At 40.6% G+C, this 23,154-nt stretch overlaps 1 protein-coding gene across 4 annotated transcripts in view; it reads right to left on the reverse strand.

Annotated features, from left to right (window-relative positions):
* Positions 1–2,264: 2,264 nt before the first annotated feature.
* The window catches only part of SLC12A4 (solute carrier family 12 member 4), a 47,318-nt gene continuing 26,428 nt past the window's right edge, over positions 2,265–23,154 (reverse strand). For all 4 annotated transcript variants that reach the window (XM_059481440.1, XM_059481443.1, XM_059481441.1 and 1 more), the window contains 21 exons: positions 21,577–21,723; positions 20,948–21,002; positions 20,487–20,617; positions 19,575–19,816; positions 17,707–17,921; positions 16,640–16,804; positions 16,461–16,559; positions 14,803–14,860; positions 13,812–13,986; positions 13,305–13,423; positions 12,724–12,822; positions 12,279–12,398; positions 11,456–11,560; positions 10,340–10,508; positions 8,926–9,121; positions 8,072–8,241; positions 7,763–7,894; positions 7,559–7,666; positions 6,716–6,900; positions 3,731–3,864; positions 2,265–3,421 (listed from right to left, as the gene is read on the reverse strand). In XM_059481440.1, coding sequence (XP_059337423.1) covers positions 3,330–3,421; positions 3,731–3,864; positions 6,716–6,900; positions 7,559–7,666; positions 7,763–7,894; positions 8,072–8,241; positions 8,926–9,121; positions 10,340–10,508; positions 11,456–11,560; positions 12,279–12,398; positions 12,724–12,822; positions 13,305–13,423; positions 13,812–13,986; positions 14,803–14,860; positions 16,461–16,559; positions 16,640–16,804; positions 17,707–17,921; positions 19,575–19,816; positions 20,487–20,617; positions 20,948–21,002; positions 21,577–21,723 — 2,916 coding nt within the window. In that variant the 3' untranslated portion in view covers positions 2,265–3,329. The remainder of the gene's footprint in view (positions 3,422–3,730; positions 3,865–6,715; positions 6,901–7,558; positions 7,667–7,762; positions 7,895–8,071; positions 8,242–8,925; positions 9,122–10,339; positions 10,509–11,455; positions 11,561–12,278; positions 12,399–12,723; positions 12,823–13,304; positions 13,424–13,811; positions 13,987–14,802; positions 14,861–16,460; positions 16,560–16,639; positions 16,805–17,706; positions 17,922–19,574; positions 19,817–20,486; positions 20,618–20,947; positions 21,003–21,576; positions 21,724–23,154) is intronic.

A 23,154-nucleotide genomic window follows, 5' to 3' on the forward strand; every position in this document is an offset into this window, starting at 1 on the left:
CTCCGCCGGGAAAGCGCGGGGAAAGCGCTGCAAAGGGACCTCTGACACTGCGAAGGGATCCCTGACACTGCAAAGGGATCTGTCACACTGCAAAGGGACCTCTGACACTGCAAAGGGATCCCTGACACTGCAAAGGGATCTGTCACACTGCAAAGGGACCTCTGACACTGCGAAGGGATCCCTGACACTGCAAAGGGATCTGTCACACTGCAAAGGGACCTCTGACACTGCAAAGGGATCCCTGACACTGCAAAGGGATCTGTCACACTGCAAAGGGACCTCTGACACTGCAAAGGGATCTCTGACACTGCAAAGGGATCTGTCACACTGCAAAGGGACCTCTGACACTGCAAAGGGATCCCTGACACTGCAATGGGATCTGTCACACTGCAATGGGATGTGTCACACTGTGAAGAGATCTCTCACACTGCACAGCGATCTGTCACACTGTAAAGGGACCTCTGACACTGCAATGGGATCTGTCACACTGCAAAGGGATCCCTGACACTGCAATGGGATCTGTCACTCTGCAAAGGGACCTCTGACACTGCAGTGGGATCTGTCACTCTGCAAAGGGATCCCTGATACTGCAATGGGATCTCTGACACTGCAATGGGATCTGTCACACTGCACAGCAATCTCTCCAGCTCTCCAGCGGAGAGCGATCTCACACTGCACTGATCTCTCCCACTGCAGAGCGATCTCTGACACTGCACAGTGATCTCCGTGCTTCCACAGGAATGTCTGTAATGACTCACTAACTATTAAAGCTGCACCCTTCATGTTTTAAGTACAACTCCCTATACCAAAGGGTGAAGAGTTTAAATCAGCTCTGTCACACAATATTTTAGTTGCTATATTCCTATCTCCTTAACAGAAAAGGTCCTAGCATAGGAACAAAAATGGTAGATGACCATTCAGGTGTCCTCACAGACAATGACTCAGACAGAAATTACCTTTTTTCCAGGGATCTCTTCTTACACAAACTTTTCTATGCTGCTTTGTTTCCAGTGCTGTGAATAAAGTCTCAGAGGAGCTTATTATGAACCTGCTGGATGTAATGAAGGCTTACATAACTGGAACCTAAAAATCCTTAGGGTCCCCACACTGCTGAATTAGTGTGGAGGTTTTTAGCCCCCAACAGGGACTAATCACCTCTGAAAATCCCATCTACTGTATTTGTAAAGAGATTCACTTGGTTGCTTTGATGTTAAAACACAATGAGCCACAAACAGATTACTTGGGTCAGGTAACAGATGGCACTGAAATCCTTTTGTGAGGTGGAGTCATCATCCAATTGCATAAAATTTCATAAGGAAAAGGTGTATGTATTTCTCAGAGTGCTTGAATGAGATCACATTTGGTAAAAGTCTGAGGGACAAAAGATTTTCTATTATTACTCCTATAAAAAATGTTTGCAAATAGGTATTAACTCAAAATTGCTGTACCCTTGCAGTCCATTACTCAGTGCTCTGAAGATATAAAAATAATCTGTACAAATAGCACAGTAGTTGCAAATAAGAAAGTTTTATTCTTTTCATCAGTTTGAAAGCATGATATTAATTTTGGCTTTCAAAATCAAAGACCTGTTAAAATAAAAAACTACCCAATAGAGAGCACACCCCAGAGGTATTTCCTGGCTGTTGTCTCAAAGGAATCCTGGCACAGATGAATACCATCCTGATCCCATCAGGTATATTTACAGAGAGAACAAACAGGCTTTAACTATTAAACCCCTATGAACAGCATTTTTATGAAATTATTAAAGATAAAAGCCTTAATGGTTTCTCAGATTTGCATCTCTCAGACAAATGGTGATGCTGTGATCAGTGGAACACCCAGGAGTGCCACCACAGCAGAACAGCACATCACCTAGCCAGAGCCCATGGACAGAACTGGCTCAATCCCTTCCTTTTATTCCAGTTCTCTGGGATGTCAGCTCACACCTGGCCCTGGTTTGGATCACCACTCTCTCAGACACAGAAATCTGGAGGGTACAGCAGTTTGTGTGTGTTCAATAGTTTACAGGAGCAGAGCTCAGTGTGGCTGGGGGTGCTGGCAGTGCCCCAGAGGTTTCACTCCTCACACACACACACCCAGCTGCTCTCAAGGCTGAGCTGGCAGCTCCCCCATGCAGGATTTGTGCCATCTGGGTGAGCACCCAGCCCCTTGGCCCTCACCTGCTGGGTGCAGCAGTGCCAGCGTTGGACCAGGGCAGGGGCTCCTCCTGCACACCCCACCCCACCCACAGAACAGAGAGCAGCTTCAAAGTGTATGCAACATTTTATTGAAAAAATACGAATGTTCTGTACATAAAGTACAACTTAATGGGCTTGATAAAATCTCCAGAGACTTATTGGTTAATATAGGTCTTCTTTTCTTCTTTTCCCTCTAAGGGCATAAAGCATACAATGAAGCAGCAGGTCCCTGTACTTGTGCAAGTGCAATCCCATGGCTGTGTGTGCAGCTCAGCACCTGGCTCTACACGGGACTCCAACATGCCCAAAGTACTTTTGATGGATGGTCTGCAAGGAATTTAAAGCATGGAAGAACTGCACAGGACTGGTCCTTCAATCCACTGGTGATTCAGAATTTATTGTGAGAACTCTGTTCTCCTAAACAGTCTGCATCTGCATATCCAATATTTCTGACAAATAAATACAAAAATAAATAGGGATCTGGCCTCACAGAACCTGAAGTCTCAGAAGCAACAAAACTTTTAGCAAGCTACATACATAATTTCAACTATGTCAACATAATTTATTTAAATCTCTATCAATAAATGTATTAAAAGTATAAATTCTTACCCAATACTGAGAGTTTAGTTCTGGAAATAAACCCAGAAAAGGAAAGCTTTTTCAGTCCTCTCTTACTTCAGTGTGCTCTTAGAAAATGCTTTATAGCTGAACTTCAGCAGAAACTAGCTGCTATATAATGCACTTCTATCCCCCAAACCTAATATAAAAAGCTTTTTAAATCTTTTTACAGTAACTGGCTTTCATGTCCTAACTTTACATACAGTTACTAAAAATACTGCACATAGCAGTGCTGACTAAAAATAGGTTTAGTGTTAAAACTACATGCACAAATGCTGGGGTACCAAAGCAGAAACTGAATAATGTGGCAGCTTCACAATTTATGTTGCTAATTGGGTGGTGTAACAAATACTGCAATCCCAAAAGATATGTATGTTGCAAATGGAAAAACAATGAACAGGAATGGATGAGGAGAACGTTAGGCAAAAAAACCTTTTTTTCTTCTCTGTTTGAAACTGGAATGTCCGTAATGGCCAAGAAGGAAAATGTAGCCCAGGGGTAGAAGCTTCTAAATCAGGAGTAAATGGTGATGACTTCTCTGCCACCACCTCTCACAAGCAGTACCCTCTCCAGACCCTCAGTCAAGACTTCAAGAAACTCCATGTCTGTTTCAGTACAGTCAAGGACAAAAAGCACCAAAACCACAATACACAGGGGTTAGACCAGGGCCAGCTCACAGCCCTCAGCTCTGGTCTCACTTAGTGCAGGTAACCCTCTAAGGACCAAAATACTTTGAGTTTGTGGCACATTTTCCTATAAGCAATTACCACCTTACAGCCACAAGCCAGTGCCCTCCACTCAGGGAAAGCTTTGTCACATATCCCAGGCTCAACAGCACCGGTGGCCAAATGAATTCAAGAGAACAGATTAAAGAAAAACCTTCTGTGTGGCCCAGGCCTTGTCTGAAAGGATACAGTTTTCATCTCCATCAGTATTCTTTGGAGGACCAGGCATGTTGAGGAGCACAAGTCTGGCATCATGGGATCTATTTACAATGACTTCATTGAGCTTCACTGCTGTGTGCATCCTTCGGACATTGGACTGGTTCCTGTAGGAGAAGCACATTCAGACTCACTGTTAGAAACATGCCTCTGAGCACTGAATTATTAAAAAGGTCCTTTAAAAGCATACTCAAATCTCCTAAATACCCTATTAAATGTCAACTCAACACAGTGATTTCCTTCCAAGTTTATGATCAAGATACATAAGACATTTCCCAGACCTACTCAGATACAGCGAGTCTGCTGGTTTTAAGATCTCTGGAGTCAAATCCAGTTTAGAAAGTTACACTGCTCTTCAAAAAGCATTCTTGATAAAGATGATTTAGTGCTGCATAAGAAATTAGAACACAGTTGCACGAGGGGATGTGCTCTTCAACCAGGCACAGTCGTGACTGCAGGGCCTTCCATGTGGGCAGCCCTGCCGGGAGCCCTCACACTGGCAGCACAGGCACCTCTCCAGCCCCAGCAGCACCAAACTCTCTCAGGGGCCTGGGAACCAGCACCAAGCTCCCACAGGGGCCTGGGAACCAGCACCAAGCTCCCACAGGGGCCTGGGAGCCACCACCAAACTCTCTCAGGAGCCTGGGAACCAGCACCACACCCTCTCAATGGCCTGGGAGTCAGCACCAAACTCTCTCAGGGGCCTGGGAGCCAGCACCAAGCTCCCTCAGGGGCCTGGGAGCCAGCACCAAGCTCCCTCAGGGGCCTGGAATCAAGCAGGAGCCTGGCACCACCGTGCTCAGCCACACTCGCCAGGAGCACACTTCCCTCCTGGTGTTGAACAGCAGTTGGCATCTCCAGAGAAAGGCTGGGCCACTACAGACTGCAGTCACAGACTGGGAAACACAGGATGGCAGCCCAGAGCAGGCTGGGTGTAAGGGGCTTTTCTGGAGGGTTATAGGGATGTTAAGCCCTCCTTCAGGACACTAATCAATCTCTCTGCCTGGCTGTTTACAGGAAACACTTCTACCCAGGTGTCTCTAAAACATCTATCACGCTATCAAACTTGAGTGGCCACTTAGTTCAAAAGGTAGGGGAGAAAAGGGAAATAGGTGCAGCATAATCTCACACACGTCGGCTCCATAAGAATCCAGGCTAAGAGAGGTAAAAGCATTAATTATTTGGAATATATTACCACAAAATAACATCAATTCATGCAGGAACAAAACTCAAAAGTAACCTTTGGGGATTTCAAGCCTTCTTACAGGAAATCAACCATTATTTTGGTAACATAAAAGGAATACAGAAATAAACAAACTTGTCGAAGCTTATCTATTAGAATATATTTATACTTTTGAGGCTTTTCCACTTGAGATTTTGTCTTCATTTTATTGTAATAAAAAAAAGTATTAGTAGAAACAAGTGAAATATGCATCTCTGCTTTCATTGATTCAGCTTTGCATGAGTGAAACTCTTTAGTAACCATGCTGCTCTTCTGAATATTCAGATTTGCAAAAAAAAATCATTTATATGCACAGAAAGAAGATGTGGTGGGAAGAACCATGTTTATTATGCTAACAGAATAATTTACCCACTGTGAATTACCTCTCTGTTAATTCATGTTCTTATTCAATTTGGATCAAGAACACCCTCTGTCTTCACCACATCAGCTTCAGAAAGCCAGGGACAACACTGAGGCCAGATTAGGTTTACAGGAAGTGAGGAAAAAGCCAGCAGCAGAAACGTAGCAGTTGTTAGCTATGTATAGTTCTGGAAAGGAAACTGAAAACTGAACGTGTGGTTTTCTCTAAGGTGGTATTTCAAACTGGCATTTCCCCACTGATCTGAAGGTGTAGGCTACAAGAAAGGGCTTGTTTAGTGCCCAGAAAGTGCCAGAACTAACATCCTAGCAGTGTTGTGCAATGAGAGCTTCTCTAAATGAGTAATGTTTCCTCCTACTTGTGTCATACTCTGCTTAGGAAAATAGGTTCAGACTGGAATTGTTTTCTATCCTTAGTTCTCGTCAGGACAACTCCTGTAGTTTGTTACATCCTACTTATAATGATACTTAGCTTAAGTAGCTAATCCTGCTCCCTTTAAAACATTGCTAAGACTACTCAACTCTAGTGCCTTTTCTTCCATTAATACACACAGTTTTCCTGCTTTTATCTGAGAAAATTAAGTCTTTCCTCTCAACCATCTTAATGTATTTCTAATTTAAATAACAACTTACACGATTTCCCACCCTCTGAAAGCATGGAAGAGGAAAAAGTACAGGTAGTTAACACCAAATTCAGCAGAATTTCTACAGTAGGATTCAGCCTAAAACAGATTTGAATTCTGATTTATGAGGGAAAAAAACATCTGGAACTTTGCCAAGTATGCAAAACTGAGCTCTTCATGTGAGATGTAGGAAATCAAAGAAGTCACAGGAGATTCACACAGTTTTACACAAAGCCAAAAGAGACCTTTACTTCTCACTCTTCAGTGGTAGCACCCCAGCTGTGGTTACATGCCAGTGCTCCTGCAGCAGCAACTCTCAGAGGGTTGATCACACACAGATGCTGCTTCAAGTCATTCATCACCATCTCCACAGCTTCTTCCTTTATGGGTTAAACATCCACACTATACGCTAGACAGTGAAATTATCATCTTTCTTTTAAATTCTGATTAGATCAGTAAAATCATCATTAAGGGATTTGGGAGACAGTAGGGAAGTTGCCACAGGATTTAACAGTTCCAATTTAGCATTTGGCTATACCAAGTGAAATATTGAGGGATGTGTGCACATTTGATTGGTCAGAGGTTTCTGGGGACAGCTACTGCTGTCTTTTCATAGCCAGGTCTCAATGTTTATAGCACAAGTCCACACCAAGGATTAAGAAACAAAAGATAATTAAAAGCACAGCACGAGTAGAGCTTCAAGAGGTGGAAAGTGTAGACTTAGACAAGACTCACGGCTTAATGGTGATGAGATCTCTGAAGCTGCCCACAGCACTGCCACGGTTCCGCTTCTCAGCATCACATTTCTCCTTTGTCCAGGTCATCTGGATATTCTCAGGAACAGGGTCTGCCTCATCTTCTTCATCTGAGTAGAGGCTCTCCAGACGTGCTATTGAATGTCTGTCCTTGACAAGCTGAGCCTGGAGGGCACATAAGTGACCAGATGAATTCAGAGGCTTTATTTTATGTTCTCTGGTGCTCTTTAAATAATTAGATACAAATAATTGTATCTTCTAGCCTTCAGGAGAGTTCTGATACCAGGCATAAGCCCTAGCCAAAAGTCTTACATACCAAACTGACTTTTAACAGTTTTGATGGGTGTAAGCCAAGCAGAATTTGGACTGACATAAGCCTGTATCTGTACAAGAAAAAAATGTCAGTCCAGCTCACATCATGACATGGTCAGGAACAACAGACAAAATCAGCCCAGAAAAAAAAGTTTTTTAGTTTTGAAAACTAAAAACAAAAAGCTTAACAAACCCATGCAGAAAAGATGGATCATCTTTCATAGCTACATGACATAGACATCATAGTCACCTCCTATAAGTCCAAACTAGAAAGACATCTTCAGCAGGAAAACAGGATATGCTATAAATTGACACAAATACTGGATATAAAGAAAAAAAACAAGAGCTACATGCAATTTTGGGAGACAAAAAAAGCTATACTAAAAGTATTTCCTTACATCTTTAGAGCACAGGAGTTAAATTTAAGCAGCAGCTACATAACACACTGCTAGGAAGTCACTTTGTGTCATCCCCCTCAGCAGCCCATAGAAAACAACCACAAATGACATACCTCCCTTTCCCTCTCAGTTTTTGTCAGCCTCATCTGCCTCAGCATCTGAGATCTCTGCTCCATCATAAGAGTTCTCTCATAAGTATATGCTGAGATATCACTATTGTGCTGCAGAAATAAGGACAAATATTGTGTTTGTATTCAAGTCATAACAAAACATCATCATGTGCATAATAAAGTGGAAAATGGGCTCAATTCCCTTACCATTTCTACCACTTCTACTTCTGCCTCTATTCGGAGCTGATAGAGGAAAGTAGCCAAATCTTTCTTCATCTGGATGCTGTTATCATCCATCTGAGCAACAGTAAAAATTCTCATTTTGCATTTTCTCCAAACCTGGTGAGGGAACACCAATTCTCAGTTATCTGAACCAATAACACTTTGCTCTACAAAAGAGAAACTTAGCAACATGTCCACTCTTATTTATCAATACAGGCTCTACAACTGGGCCACGTTTCTTTAAACTAAAGAATGCAGAAATAGGTGGGGGACATTCTCTGGGTAGCTGCTTACTTTGTGCTGTTTGAGAAGAAAAGGAAGCAACATCAGCATGCCTCCATCATGCACAATCCACCACACATCAATGTTGCCTTCGTTGTAACGCTCGTGGTTGCTGGGGTAGAAAGAGACATTTTTGGGAACCAGCAGAGCCAGGTGAGCTGCAGTTGTGCAGCGAACAGTACCTGCCCAGGAGGGGGAGAACACAGTCACTTCCAACTCTGCCAGAGTCATTTACGGCTAGAAAAACACTATTCACTGAGCAAGTGTCAGCAAACCATAGAAGTCATCACTTTATAAATAAAGAAAAGTATGTACAGCAAGGCTTGCACAGACAGGTCAGTCCCAGTGACAAAGCCAGGATTAAGCAGACTCACAGGAACACAAGCCTTATTTCACACTGGAAAGTAAAGCAGCAACCTTCAAAGCTAAGAATGAGGAGAGAGCATCTGCTCTGTTCTAATTTGATTAAGTAACTGGACCACAGTAGAAGGAGAGAGATAGAAACAGGGAGAGTGTTATCCACTAGAGTGGGATAGGTTAGAACCACTGACAAAACAGAGATTATCTAGGAAACAAATTATAGTTTGCCACAAAACCAACATGTCTCAAGCCCATAATTTTTTAACCATTCACTAGACACGAGTTTTAGCCGCTGGAATAATCTTTGAAGGTCTTTCTTAGGTCTTTTACCTAAAGGAAATGGTATTTCAAACAGAGCAGTGCTGTGAGAAAATACCTGCTTCTCCATCAATACTAGAAAAAAAGGTAAACTCAAAACCAATCTTACAAAGATTCTGTTAAAATCCCCTGTGTGTAATAAACATCTCTACTGACAACATCTGATCACACCAAACCTTTAAACTCACCTATAAATGTCTTCCAAGACCTTGGATCTTCACTCTGTCTCCAGCCATAAGGCCACCCCAAAACCACAGTGTTGTGCTTCATGCCACCGAGTCCACAGGACTGGATCAAGTGAGCAATTCCTTCTCTAACTTTATTGGCTACAACTACTTGACAAAATCCTTTCACCTTCTCAATTTCCATCATATTCTTGATAGTCTGAAAGAAAAGGAAAGGGAAAAAAATCTCAGTTTTCCTTCCCAAAAGGAATTCCTTTATAGACAGAATATTTCTTTGTCATGAGATTGTAATGGAAATGCCTGGTTTTCATGTCCATAGGTAAAGCATATTACAATGCAAAGTTCCGCTCATCAGATTTCCTTCATAAAACAAAAGAGAAAACATCCACTTGTTTAAAACACAGTTTCTTTCCAAACATCAGCATTTCTAACAGATTAAAAGATTTTTTGGTTTGTGGTATCATCTCTTATTCATAGTAGTAGATAGTGATATCTGTGTTACTATTTTACTTTCCATTTTCTAATACTACAACACTCACCTTTTTAAACCCAAGGCCAACTGACTTCATTTGGATTTCCAGTTTCAAATTCCCAAGTAACATGCTGTATTATATTAAATTTACAAATATAAGCACCAAATCCCACACACACGCAAGTATACCTTTTCTTTGTTTAAAAACTAAACAAACTTAATCAACACATAATCCATTAATTAGCTTTCCTTTTGGAGCAATTTTCCTACAGAAAAAGCCTCTGGGGAAAAAAGTGAATACATTGAAGCTGTACAGATGTAAACAGGGCTATGACATCATGTTTACACAATGAGAAAAATTTATTAATTTATTAAAAAATTTTCAGGACCATCCTTCAATGCTTTTTGTAATAAATTCATCAATACACTGAAAAAAACACATTTGCTAAGTTTAACAGTTACTGAAATCACAGAATCACTAGGTTGGATGAGACCTTTAAGATCACCAAGTCCAACCCATGCCCTAACACCTCAACTAAACCTCATCCAGGGATGGTGACTCCACCACCTCCCCAGGCAGACCATTCCCCTACTTTATCACTCTTTCCATAAAAAACTTTTTACTTGGAATATTCAGAAAGCTAAACAGTCCCCTTCCCTCCAGTAGGCACAGAAACTTCTACAGTCATTATTTCCTATAAATGAAGGCAGTTTTATGCAGTAAGGCTGTTTACAATGGTGAGCATTGATCTGCATTCCCAAAGGCACAACTGGCAGCTGAAACATTTCTGCAAGTCCCTTCCTGAACAGCTGTAGCACTGCTGAACTTGTTCTGTGTTTCATGGACGCCTTATCAAGATGCTTTTTTCCACGTATAATTACGAAACAAAATTTTGCATTACCTGCCCACTCACCCCTTTCTACTGCAGGATTTAGGACACTGACCTGCTCAGCAGCCTGCGCTTCTCCATAAGTTTCCAAGAAATTCCCTTGGATGACTGATCCTATGATAGTCAAACCTTTACCAGCTTTCAGCTGGGATGCAAATGTTAACAGTCTTGGGTATTTTACATGCAAATCTTCATCAAGTTTCAGAAGCACCAGCAACTGAGGCCTGGAGAAAATAAAAGACAAGGTATTTTTTAACTTAAGTTTTAACAGTAACACTTGTAAAAACCTGCCTCTAATCATTTATATTGTGCTTAAATTTTAACTCTGAAACATTCTCTCTGTCTCTCACACATTCAAGGGACCTTACTCAATATTTTGTTTCTCTTGGTTTAAAGTAGATGTGAAACTGTGGGAATTCAGCTGCTGCATTGTGCTGAGAGTAATAAAACCCGCTGATATACTCAGCTTGAGAGGCTTGCATTAGTGTTTAATTTACAGGCATGTTTTTCGTGGCTATTTTAAGTACTATTGGAGCACACATAGTATTCATACTGTAGGGCTGTTCTCCCAGATCTCCCAGGATACTTGTGCCAAGAAAATATCTGTCTTCTGTCTCCAGAAACCTGGCACATGGAAAACAGAAATATTTTCATCTAAACATAGATCCCACCTGCCTGCTGTTCCTTAAGGTATTGCTACACAATCAATGAAGTCACTTTCTGTCTGAACAAGTATAAAAATATTTATAAAACTCTGTCCTTGATAGATTCATCTTGCTCTTGTTCAGAGCCCAAAGGTTGTGCAATGCCCAAGCAAGAAGAGGGTTCTTGCCCACTCTGTTTTCAACACCAAGAGGGGATGACATCAGAAGGAATAATGTTGGCCACTGCTCATTTCCTGGCCTCTACACCTCTGTACTCACAGACCTCCAGCTCCCCCAGGTTCCACTTCTGAATTCACCAATTTGGAGTCCAGTTAAAGATCCAAAGGGCACTAAAGGTCTGTCCATACAGGGTCCACACAGTGACAGGACAGCTTACTGCAAACTCAACACTTTTTATAATATCCTGGGCATTTTAATTCATTCACACTCTTGTCTAGAGTCCAGTTTAATTCCTTGAGTGTAAGCAGACAACCAAGGCAGCCATTTCACCAGTCCAGGGTGAGTACCTCCAGTTCTTGGTGTGTGGAGGGCCCTCCTCCAGCCTGAGCAGCGCGTATCTGGCAGCGCTGAGTGACAGGCCCCGGATGCCATCACCCCACTCCTTCTCTGCCCTGTGAAGAACAAACACTTCAGCAACACATGGCTCCAGGAGCACTCACCTGCACACTTACATCAGGCTATAGAGCTCTGAGCACCTTACTGTGGGTTTAATAACATGACATGTATGGCATCTACATTTGTAATTTGTATAATTAAATATGTCTGCAATATCACAGATCATGTAAGAAAATTTAAAATGTTTCAGTAAAATTTATATGATGAACCACCATTCTGAGCTCAATTTGTAATCAACACTACAGAGAAGGCTTCCCAAGCATATACAAACATGTGGCATTTCAACACCCTACTTAGTTAATAGGCCAAATTAAGTTAGAAAGTCACATTACAGCCTGACTCCATCCAGTGCTGATCTCCAGCAACCCAAGCAGCCAATTCAACTGTTCTAGACAGACAGATTGGAATATAATGGTTGGCATCAGCTGTTCTGGGCCTGAAGTAATCATCTGCAGTCAACAGCAGATAGATCCCAACCAGCTTTTTACTTCCTGCAATTCATGTTACCTCTAACACCTCTAGAAGCTTAACAACAAAGTACTTCAGGGGCTTTTGCTTAGCAGTGACACAGTAAAATAATAAAAACAAAAATTAACTGGTAAGGAAAGCCGTCCAAATCATCTCTGGACAGTTCCTTTTCCAAATGTGAAGACTCTAGAGATAATTCATTAAAGAGATCCGGCTCTTACCCTTTCTTATCCAGGTAATACTTACCCTTGGTACTCAATGTACTTGTAAATCATGCCTGCAATAAGCATAGCTACCAAAGCATAATACCAGGATGAAATGAACATCAGTGCCAGGCAAATGCTCATGCCTAAAAACGAGAGGGCCCTAAAATGAAAAGCAAAGGTATTAATAAGTAGCGGGGCAGAAAAGCTTAAAAAACAAGTCAAATACATTCTTGCTCTTTTTTCTTTAAACTGTCTATGCTGAACTGGCAGTGAAAGCAAAGCCTCCACTGGATGTCCCCAGTCCCATCAGTTTTAGTTAAATGTTGTTAAATGCTGTTAAAATGAAACTCTTGTGCCATGACGTATGTGAGTCTGGCTCTCCTGCACAACTGATATCCAGAGCAATAAAAGATGCTCCTTGCCCTCCTGGAGAAGGTTCCCAGGTGCAGATTGCAGGCTCAGAGAGGTGCCAGCCCTGCACTCACCAGTGGTAGTATTTAAAGCGGGGCCGCCAGTTCGGGGTTCGCAGAAGTGTCTGCACTGCACATGCAAGATTAACAAAGAGGTAACACATCAAGAAAAACCTGCAAAACAAAGTGCAAAACCTTTTAGCATGCACATTTATAGATCCTGGTATATATTATGATTACATGATTGATTTCAAGTAAAAATCCCACTGCCCTGTCCCATGCCCTGTACCCCAACCCCTCTGATTTTTATTAGCCTGAACTATCAGCATAAAGTAGCTGGAACAATTTTTTAATTGGATCAAGTTAGATCTGTTCACAACATAATGCTGTAATTGTTCTGTGATGAAAATGTTTTTTCAAACCAAACAAAAACATAATAAAAACGTGCTTATTCACAGAATTCTCCGGAGCAGAAACAAATAGATTTATATGTCGAGCCTGAAGTCAGAGGATTCATAGAAATTACAGAAGTGGAACCCAGGCTCTGGGAATTTGCTTTACTGGTTTAAGATAAAAGTTCTGAAAGACAATCAAACTAGCAAAACTCAAGAGCATTTCTATTCCCCCCCTGAGACAGCAACCAGGCTGTTTCTTACATTGAGAGAATTGGAGCCACCATGTCAAGTGAAGCAATAAGGATTCCCAGCTCAGCAATTAATGCTGTTAACAGAAGAGCCCATGTTGGTTCACCATTTGCTTTTCCATGACCAAAGATCTGAAGAAACAGAAACATTAAGCAAATCTTCCTGGTATTTCATAAGGTTGTAATGGGAAAAAAGAAAATTATAATCAACAGTAATTTTTTAATCAACAGTAATTTTTTTACATACTTCCTTCTCTAGAGCAAGGAGTCAAATTATTTTAATGGCTTGCCATGCTTTACAAAATTAGATATTCAACTTTTAGATAAGTTTACCCCGTAAGTCTAGTTAAAAATCCTTCAAAGTATTCTTTGGTGCCAACAAAAGCAAAAAACCCATCAAAATAAAAAATACTGCCCCTCCCCTCAGCGCTGGGCAAACTGGGGAGACTAAATCTGATTTTAGGGGCACGAGGTGAGTCAGGCGAGGCAGCAGGAGCAGGCAGCCCGTGCAGGTACCCACCCAGAGGAAGGGGATGATGTTGTCCTTGGCGATGGCCTGCAGCAGCCGGGGGGCCCCAGTCAGGCTCTGCAGCCCCGCCCCACAGGTGGAGAAGAAGGAGCCGATGACGATGACCCAGGGCGAGGGCCAGGACAGCGTCCCCACCACCAGGTTCCTGTTCACTGCGTCACCGAACCTGAGCAGCAACACAACCACTCTGAGACTCTGAGACTGCTTTGGGACTCAGCTTTGGGGTTTTCAGGGCACTTTTAGCATGTCATTTAAATACTACTATCAATACTATAATATTTAATTGATTTTTTATATTTAATGTAATACATAATTAATATTTTAATATAATATTTTAATGTGTTATAGAGTATTATTAATAACACCATATAACTTTCTTAACTAGAGAACATAAAGTAACAAATAATCTCATATCTAATCAAATAAATATCTCATATCTAAGCAAATAATCAAATATCTCTGATATGCAGATTGGAAGTGTCTGCAGCTTGATTTCAACATTTCATTACACATATTCTAAAATTCTCTTATTATCATCACAACATTATTTTTTACAATTGCAAAAAAACCCACAAGAATTAAGACACAGAATCAGAAATCTGAGGGTGCCATGCCAGAAAATATCAAATGGAATACAAGAAGTTTCCAAAAGCTGTGCTTACAATTTGCATACAAATATGGTTTAAAAGGCACCCAAAAGTAATTTTTTTTTTATTAAAAATACGCCTTAAATTCACCTCGAAGAAAAGGCATTTTTTTTAGAAAAAGGAACTGAAATTTATGAACTCTCCCATTAAAGTCTCCCTTCATCTTAATGTTTCACTGCAACCTAAAAAACAAAAAATCTCAAAGTACACCACCATTAATTAAAAAGAAAAAAACAACAAGGAGAGGAGTGGGGCACACACAGAAAACAGACAAGAACACACCTACACCATAAAAAAAGCAAAACAAAGGAGAGCATTAAAGCAGTAACACTTACTTATCTCTCAGGACAACACCTTCTATGCAGGCTCCAAATAATAACACACAACTGAAGTCTGGAGGACACAATGTGCTAAGGAAGCAGAATTTATTTAGACATGGCAGATGAAAGTATTGTGGAAAGGACAGCATGTGCCTCCATCCTGTGGCACTTGCACTCCAGCTTCTCCACAAGTACATGGTAAAGCTGGCAAGGAAATTAATGCCTCACTGCTCACATGCACCTCCTAATGTTACAGAGAAAGAATTTTCTAAGTTTCAGTTTTTAAAAAGGACAGGTTTAAATGCCATGATAAAGGAGAAAAAAAATCAAATGAAGCATTTTTATACTAAAATGTCAACTTAATCTTCTGGTACTACAGACGTTGATATTAAAATATTGCTTTTCTCTCTCCTTCTGATATTAAAATATTGCTTTTCTCTCTCCTGAGTCTGATATTTGGAACATACAGCTAACCATTACCTTGCACATTCTTTTTTTGTGTCTCTGCTGGCATTCACATCACCCATAAATCTTTGGCTATCAGGTTTGTTTGTTTGTTATTAACTGTACTGCTTCTGCAATGGGAAGTACAAAATACCTCAGGCTTTTTGGATCTGACATTCCAGTAAAGTTTTTGACCTTGTGAATAAAGTTCACACAAATGATTAAATCTTGAATTTTACCTCTGAATGTAACTATAAGTTACAAACTGCAATCACTGGAGAAACATTGCTCCTGAAAGTGGCAGTGTCACCCTGGTGTGGCACAAACAGGGACACATTCAGATCCAGTCACCCACTGGGTGAGGCCAGCAGAGCTGGGGGTTACGGCTGTGACCTCTTTTAATATTTATTACATGCACAGGAAATGCTGACTTCTTGGTACAGGGTCAGTTCCCAAAGTGACAGCAGGGAAATGCTGCATTCCTTAAGAGCTGGGACAAGCAAGCTGCATCCTGATTTACAGCTTGGCAAAAAAACAGGAATGAAACAGCAGAATTTCCAAGAGAGTCACCATCTCAGCCAGCTGCCCTTTGGGTGAAACTAATTCAGAAAGCTCTTGAATTTATTTTTCTATGTTGATAAATTGTCCTTTAGGACACCAAGAGCTAGATAAAGCTGTAAGATCTTGGCTCATCTCTTCTTGAGCAGGAGAGCAGAGATGAAGACAAGTCTTTCCTAAGCAAAGCTCCTGTTGTCTTAAGCCCTGGAGAGTTGAAAAAACACTTGGGAACATTGTCTAACTTCTGACTCCAGTTTATCTTGTTCTAAAACGTTCAAGAAAACCTATACTCCTTAAAGTCACTCCAAAGAAAAGGCTTTTTTTTTTTAAGAAAAAGGAACTGAAGTTTATGAACTCTCCCATTAAAGCCTCCCCTCATCTTAGTGTTCCACTGCAACCTAAAAAACAAAAAATCTCCAAGTACACCACCAGCATGAAAAGCTAGAGATCACTGTGTGGCAAAGAACAGCAATGGGAATGCAAAAGAAAAGAACCCACCACAAAAAAGGGGATGGAAAGTCACAGGATCATAATTACAGTTCTTTCAGCTCTGTTGTTTTGGGGTTTTCCCCCACTGGCCAATCATACTTGCACAGACAATTTGGTAAACTGAAAGCAGTTCCAGAAATCAGACACAATGTCCCAGCAGTCCAGTAATTTGAAAAGGATACAGACTAGTGATGTGGTGACAATGGCAAGAATTGTTCCAACAGGGATGGACTTCTGTGCATCCTTGAGGTCCCCTGATCTGTTTGAACCAGCCATGATCCCTGAAAGCACATTTTGGTAAGATCTCAGGGCGGGAGGAAGCTCAGAGCCCCAGCAGCCCCCTGATGCCAGCAATTCTCACCAGTCACTGAAGGGAAGAAGATGCCAACGAGCACCATGAAGGACGTGGTGATATCTGAGAGCACGTACAGGTGCAGGTTGTTCTTCTGGCCTGCCACATCCACAGAGGGCTGATGTGCCCTCTCCAGTATCTCTCCTTTCTCCAAATAATTGCTCCATAAGTTGTCTTCAAGGTTATTATCAGATCACAGAAGAGAAAAGCATGTTTCAGTTCAAACTTGTTCTCATTGAAATGGGTTTCCAACCGTATTTACAACTCAGTGATCAACACAGGAAAACCACAAACATGTATCAATAATCTACAGAAGTCTAAGCAACTTAAACTTTATTATTACTAAATGTAACATTCTTTTAACCTCATACCTACTTCAACCCAAGGAAATACACTGAATATTTTTATGAGCCATCACACAACACAATAGCTCAGAGAATACAAAGCAATATCAAGCAGTTTTCTAGGCAGAAATGGGTTTGTTCACCAGTCAGTGGAAGAATTACAGAATTATATGTTTGGCATTTGAAATTTCACTAACAAATGCTGAGTCTTCTTGTAAACTTAGAAACTAGACTGCAGGGTTCTGTGGAAATGGGAACCTTTGGCACTCAGCTCCTGCTCTCTGGTGTTCATTGCAATAATGAACACTTTTCAATTACACTTTATTCAGGAGTGGGCAAAGAAGGAGACACATTATTTCTATACAAATACTCTTATCTTTCAGGGCATAATCTTAACCTGTCTAAATAAGAGAGCTGGCACTATAGAGTTCTGAAAATTTTTAATAACTTATTCGTGATAGTATAAGTTAAAATTACAGCTGACTTCATGCTGAAATTATGAGATGAACAAGGGAAATTTAATCAATTTTACAGGAAACAAGTACTGTATCACCACAAAAGTTACATCTCCTTTTTTTAAAGGTTATAAGACTTTCTTTATTGAAGATCATTTTCTTCACTGTAATTACATTTCTTCATTCCTTTTTTCTTAACCAGCAGGGAAGAGTTTAACCCATTTCAGCTGCTCAGCATGCCTCCTCTTTGAGGGGAAAAAAAAAGTTTCTACCATACCTATTAAAATGCCACTAGCAGCTCCTGGAATTCCTGCTATCTCCGAGACATTGTTCATTAGGAAATATTCATCACAGTGCTCTGTGGTTAAGTTTGTGCTGTGGCAGAAGAGTTCCCAAAGCTTGGAGGCCACAGTCATGTTATCCTTAACTACAGTTTTGGCACAAACATCAAATTGATCTCTTGACAGAGTCCTGTTGCCCAACATGCAAATCCTGGAAGGGAAACATCAACACCAGAGTTATTGAATGCAAATGGGAAAATGAAATCCACACTCACCCATACTTATTCTTGTATATCACATGGAAACTGCCAGTGGCTCTACTGTGCTACATCATTTCTCACCTCCAAAATGATGGTTGTAGCACAAAAAAGACTGTATCTGTCCCTTTTAGGGCCAGAAATACAAAGTTGCTTTTTTGATTTATGGAATTGATTGATTTATGTTAAACAATAAAAGGGAACAATTAGGAGAACTTTTGGTTTTTTCATTGTTTGGCCTTGGTTTCTTTTTTTTTATTAAACAGAACTACTGGAGTGGAAGAATTGTGAAGAGTAATAGAATTCAAATTACTAGACATTTAGAATATCTAAAGATATTTGGGATCTCATTAGCCCAGTTTCTAAATTGCAACACTTGAATGGCAATATAGACATTTTAGATTCAGAATTAGGAACCTATATTAAAATCACAATAAGCAAAGGTTCTTTTTGTCAGGAAATACTGTCTTTAATTGCTAAAATCCTCCACTGCCTGTTGTTTCATTTAACCACAAACATCATTTGTTTCAGCACTGAAAAATTTTTAATCCATTTGTCTAAAGACAATTCCACCAAACAGTGATGGGCTGTTCTTGCACAGTTTGCAGGCCTGTGAACTGTAACTTCCAAGAAGCCTTCCCCTACAAAATTAAAAATAAATACACTATCTTGTTACTTCAGGGAAAAAAAAAAAAAAAGGATTACACTCCAAGAAGAAAGATAGGGAAAATATTCAATAACAATCTAAGAGATAATGAGGGGGATGTAGAGACATTGTTTTACTTTTACTGCTGTAAACCTCCACTGTTGTAAAACACTATAATCATTGGGCCTTAAACATCCAGAGGGAACACTTGAGGGCTGCAAGCACTGAGTTACGGTCAAAGCATTTCAAGATGTGAATAATTATGCAGATCCAATTCCCCTATTTCCATTCCATTCATCTCTTGTCAGCAGCACCAGAAAACACAGGTTGCATTCCTGGTAAAACACATACATCCACATTACTGCTGCCCCAGCTCTGAGCTGAAGAAGTTGATTCCATGTTTAGCTGACTCCATGTTTGGCTGCCAACATGCCAAGGAGCTCCTGCTGGGTGCAGGGCAGGCTCCTCACAGACAGGGAAAGCTTTTGTGGAGCCTCACACAGCCCCACATCACACTCCCAAGGGGTGCCCAGTTTCTCAGCAAGGAGCTGACCACACCACATATTTCCAGCCACAAAAGCAGTGTGTGATGTCTGACTGGCTGGGGGAAAGGGAGCTGCCAAACTGCTCCCTAAGAACTCACAAATAACCCAGCAACACCATCACTCCAACCCCAACAGCTGCAGGCCAAGAGACTGGATTGGCTTTGCAGGAAGCAGAGCAGTGTCAGCCTCCATCAGCCTCACCACAAGACTTCCTTCTACCAAAACAGTTTAAATTAAAGTGTAATAACATGTTCATTTTAGCCTAAGAAACTTCAGTTCCATGACCTCTGCACACTGTCATTATACACAGCTAAAAATATTGGAAGTAATTCACAAAAAAACAACGTATCAGGCACAAGCTTTAAGTAACCAAAGGGAAAGCCCAACTTCCAGACCCATCCAGCAATGTTACTCACGGGAATTCAGGTGGATCAAAGATGGACTTGATAGCTCCAGCATAAATGGACAGGATGGATATTACTACACAGGCCAAGAAGAGGGAAGCAAATTTGTTGACATACTTCACACCTACAAACACCACCACTGCCATGAGGATGAGGAACACGGTGCCATAGACCCTCATGTTGTTCAGCATGGCACTGGATGCATCGTGGGCATCAGAGGGATGAAAAATTGCTGCTTGTGGCACAATATATGTCTGGAACAAAGAGAAAGCAAAAGTGAGCTGGAGGAACACCAGCACAGAACTCCATGTTATAACTGGGATTGTTATAACAATTAACTATTAGCTAGTTATTAATTGTTTAAATAACTTCAGTATTTAAGCTCCACAGCTGGAAGATTACAGAAGTGACAGCTAAAATCAAAGGGAATACAGCCAACACGAAAACATCTGCTTTTTTAGTGGTGACCAACTACAGTCACTGCCACTTTTTAGGGTATTTTAAGGTATTTAACAATGCATATGCAGATTGGGATTGTGTACTGTACTAGAAATGTAAATCACTTTGCATTCTTCAGCATGCTCTTCCCTGGGAATCTTTTACAGGAAAAGTCAAGAGATAACAGCCCTTTCTATGTCAGCAGTACAACTGAGCCACCTTTATCAAAGGTGAGCAGGAGTCCTGGATTAAGTCACACTTTCATCCGTTCTCTTTACCTCTGGTGCTTCCCTTTTGTCAGTCTGCAGACTCAAAGTGTGCAGCTTCCAAAGGGAAGCACCAGAGGTAAAGAACTGGACACTAAGGAACTGGAAGTGACCTTCCAGTCTCTTCCTGTTAATGTGTATGCAAATATGGGACAAGAGTACTGGGGCACTTTCTATACGTTATTTGTCTTTAGAGCAGGATTGCTCTGGTACTACTCACCAATAAAATCTCAATGGCACCAAGGATATACATGGCTCCTGCAAATGTTGTTCCCAAATAAAAACAGAGCCCTACAGCTCCACCAAACTCTGGGCCCAACGACCTAGATATCATGAAATAGGAGCCACCAGCTGTGAAATAAGAAAAGTGAGTAAAATTATAATTTATTGCTATAAATGTTTAAATATTCACAAAAAGAATACAACAGAATTATATACATTGTATCTGCTATTTTGAGGTTTAACTGAAGTATCTTTTTTGCTAGCACATGGGTAAAAAACAAATAAATTGATCTTTAGCGTGATTGATAACAAGAAGAAATATTAGATATTAATGGAGGCTTTTTATTTGGATTAAGAAAATTTCTCTAGAATAAAACCACATTAACAGCTTAGAGCAACTTAGGTTTTGGGGGTTTTTTTACCTTTTTAACACAACTGAGACTTGCTAACCACACTTACCTGGAACAACACCGTTCGTGGCAATTGCACTCATTGATATGGTTGTCAACATAGTCTGGGGAAAACAGGGAAAAGGAAGCAATTGTGTCAACAACATTTTTTAAAACACAACTTATTTCTTGATAAAATAAAGCTGCCTCTGCATATACAATACAGCATTTCTATTTATTCTGCCTCTCACTATCTAAAAGAAAACAAGGGCAGCAGGAATTTAATCACTGAGCTGTTGAGACTTCTGTTTGAGAGATGGCCCCTGCTTTAATCAGGCCCAGCAGTGGGTGTCTGCAGACAAAGCAAGATAAGGGAATGCAGGTGCTCCTCCATCTGCAGAGCTGTGATTCCAACCAAGGCTGGTCCAGCAAAGCAGGCAGCCCACACCTGGGGCAGGCATGGAAAACAGCTATTTGCTGAACAAACACTATTTATAAGACTGTATTTACACTACAGTTAGCCAGTTTAGAAGTAACAGTAAAAAAAAAAAAAAAAAATCCTGCAGCTACAAACATGGCAAAGGTGCCTGGCTTAAATCTGACTTTTCTTCACACAAGCACCTACAATGCTGCCTCCCCAAGTTTCCCAGTAGTTTCACAGAGGTTTTGTCACATGCATTACTGTAGCTAAGTACTTACACAACAGCAGCAAAGCAATACAATCAGGAAGGACTGAAGAACTCCAGCCATTCCCACCATCCAAGTCAGCCGAAGGAAGAGAATGACCCCAAAGATATTCTGCATGCATGGCAGATACACCCCCATCAGGGTGCCCATGCTGGGTGACTGGAAAAAAAATTAAATTCATTAACTGAAATTATTCAAAGCACAGGTAACCAAAAAGGCCTTAAAGTTCATTTTTTTAGAAACCTGGGAAACCTAAGGTAGACACATTCAAACACCGTTGTGCTAGACCTCCACAAAATACAACATAACTCCAAAATCTTGAATTTCTGAACAAAATGCTGTCCCTGTCACATACTTAACGAATTAACCTCAATATTTAACACTGACTGGTAATAACAGGAGACACATTTATTTGGTTTTTTGTAAACCCATAGAATTTTCACTATGAAATATATCAAGTGCTGCAGACCCCAAGACAGATCCTTATGCTACTGTCCAGAGTTCACAAATTAGTTTCAAGGAAAACATACTTTTGTCATGTTACAACTAGAAAAGATTTGGAAGCAATCTGGAGACATGGATAATGTATTTTCTTCCATTTTATATATTTCATGTAAAACTAATGGTTCTGCCCTTTCTTAAGTTGAATGTCAGCATCAGAATCTGAATTGATTTGTCAGTGACTGAGAAAACACAAGTTACATGACTTCACAGGAACTGCAAATGACTGGCCTTCAACACAGCATCCTGCAGAAAAATCATCCAAAATAATGGCATCAAAATGACCCTGGTGAGGACTTTATTCCAAGGAATATAAAAATGTTTGTTGCATCGGTACACCTGGCACCAGCAGCATTTCAGAGTCCCAAATATCTGTGGTTTCCTGCAAAGATATTCCATTGCTTCTGCTTTTTAAAGGTTTCCTTTTGCACTTAAAATTAAACTGAATTCTAAAACACAGAGGGAATAGAGTGCCACTTCTAAAAGGCTCATCCTTTTTCACCCCTTCTATAAATAAACATGAATTCCAAAACACATTAGATACGCAACATTTAAAGAAGCCCTTGAACCATCATTCAAATGAGAAGGATATTAAAGGGAGATGACAAAACTTGTTCAAATTTGACTCCACACAGGATTAACTAGGTGCAAAAATAAATAGCACCTTTATAGACAAATGAAGTCATGAACCCAAAGCAACAGTATGTAAGAAAAGCAATAAAATGTGTGCCAAAAACTTTACATAAGCTAATTCAAGAGTGTATCTCATTACACAAGGCAAAACTCTTAAAGAATCACATGTTTAAGATCACCAGGTCAAAAGCAACCAAGGAATTTAGTGCTTCAACTTGCAATTACATGTTACAATCCAGAATTTCCTCATCTGCACTAGAAACCTGCCCTGCCAGACATGAAACAAAACCGTGCCCAGGAACATGATCTGAACTGTTCCTCATTACAAGTGCCAGGAGCTGCTGGCTGAATTGTTTGAAGTCAGCTATGAATTCCTTGACTAAAACTGAAACAGATCAACCAGACTTTTCTCATACACACCACAGCTCAGGTGAACCTCCTGAAGGAAAGTGGATG

Source organism: Ammospiza nelsoni, chromosome 13, assembly GCF_027579445.1.
Source record: "Ammospiza nelsoni isolate bAmmNel1 chromosome 13, bAmmNel1.pri, whole genome shotgun sequence".
Taxonomy (NCBI): domain Eukaryota; kingdom Metazoa; phylum Chordata; class Aves; order Passeriformes; family Passerellidae; genus Ammospiza; species Ammospiza nelsoni.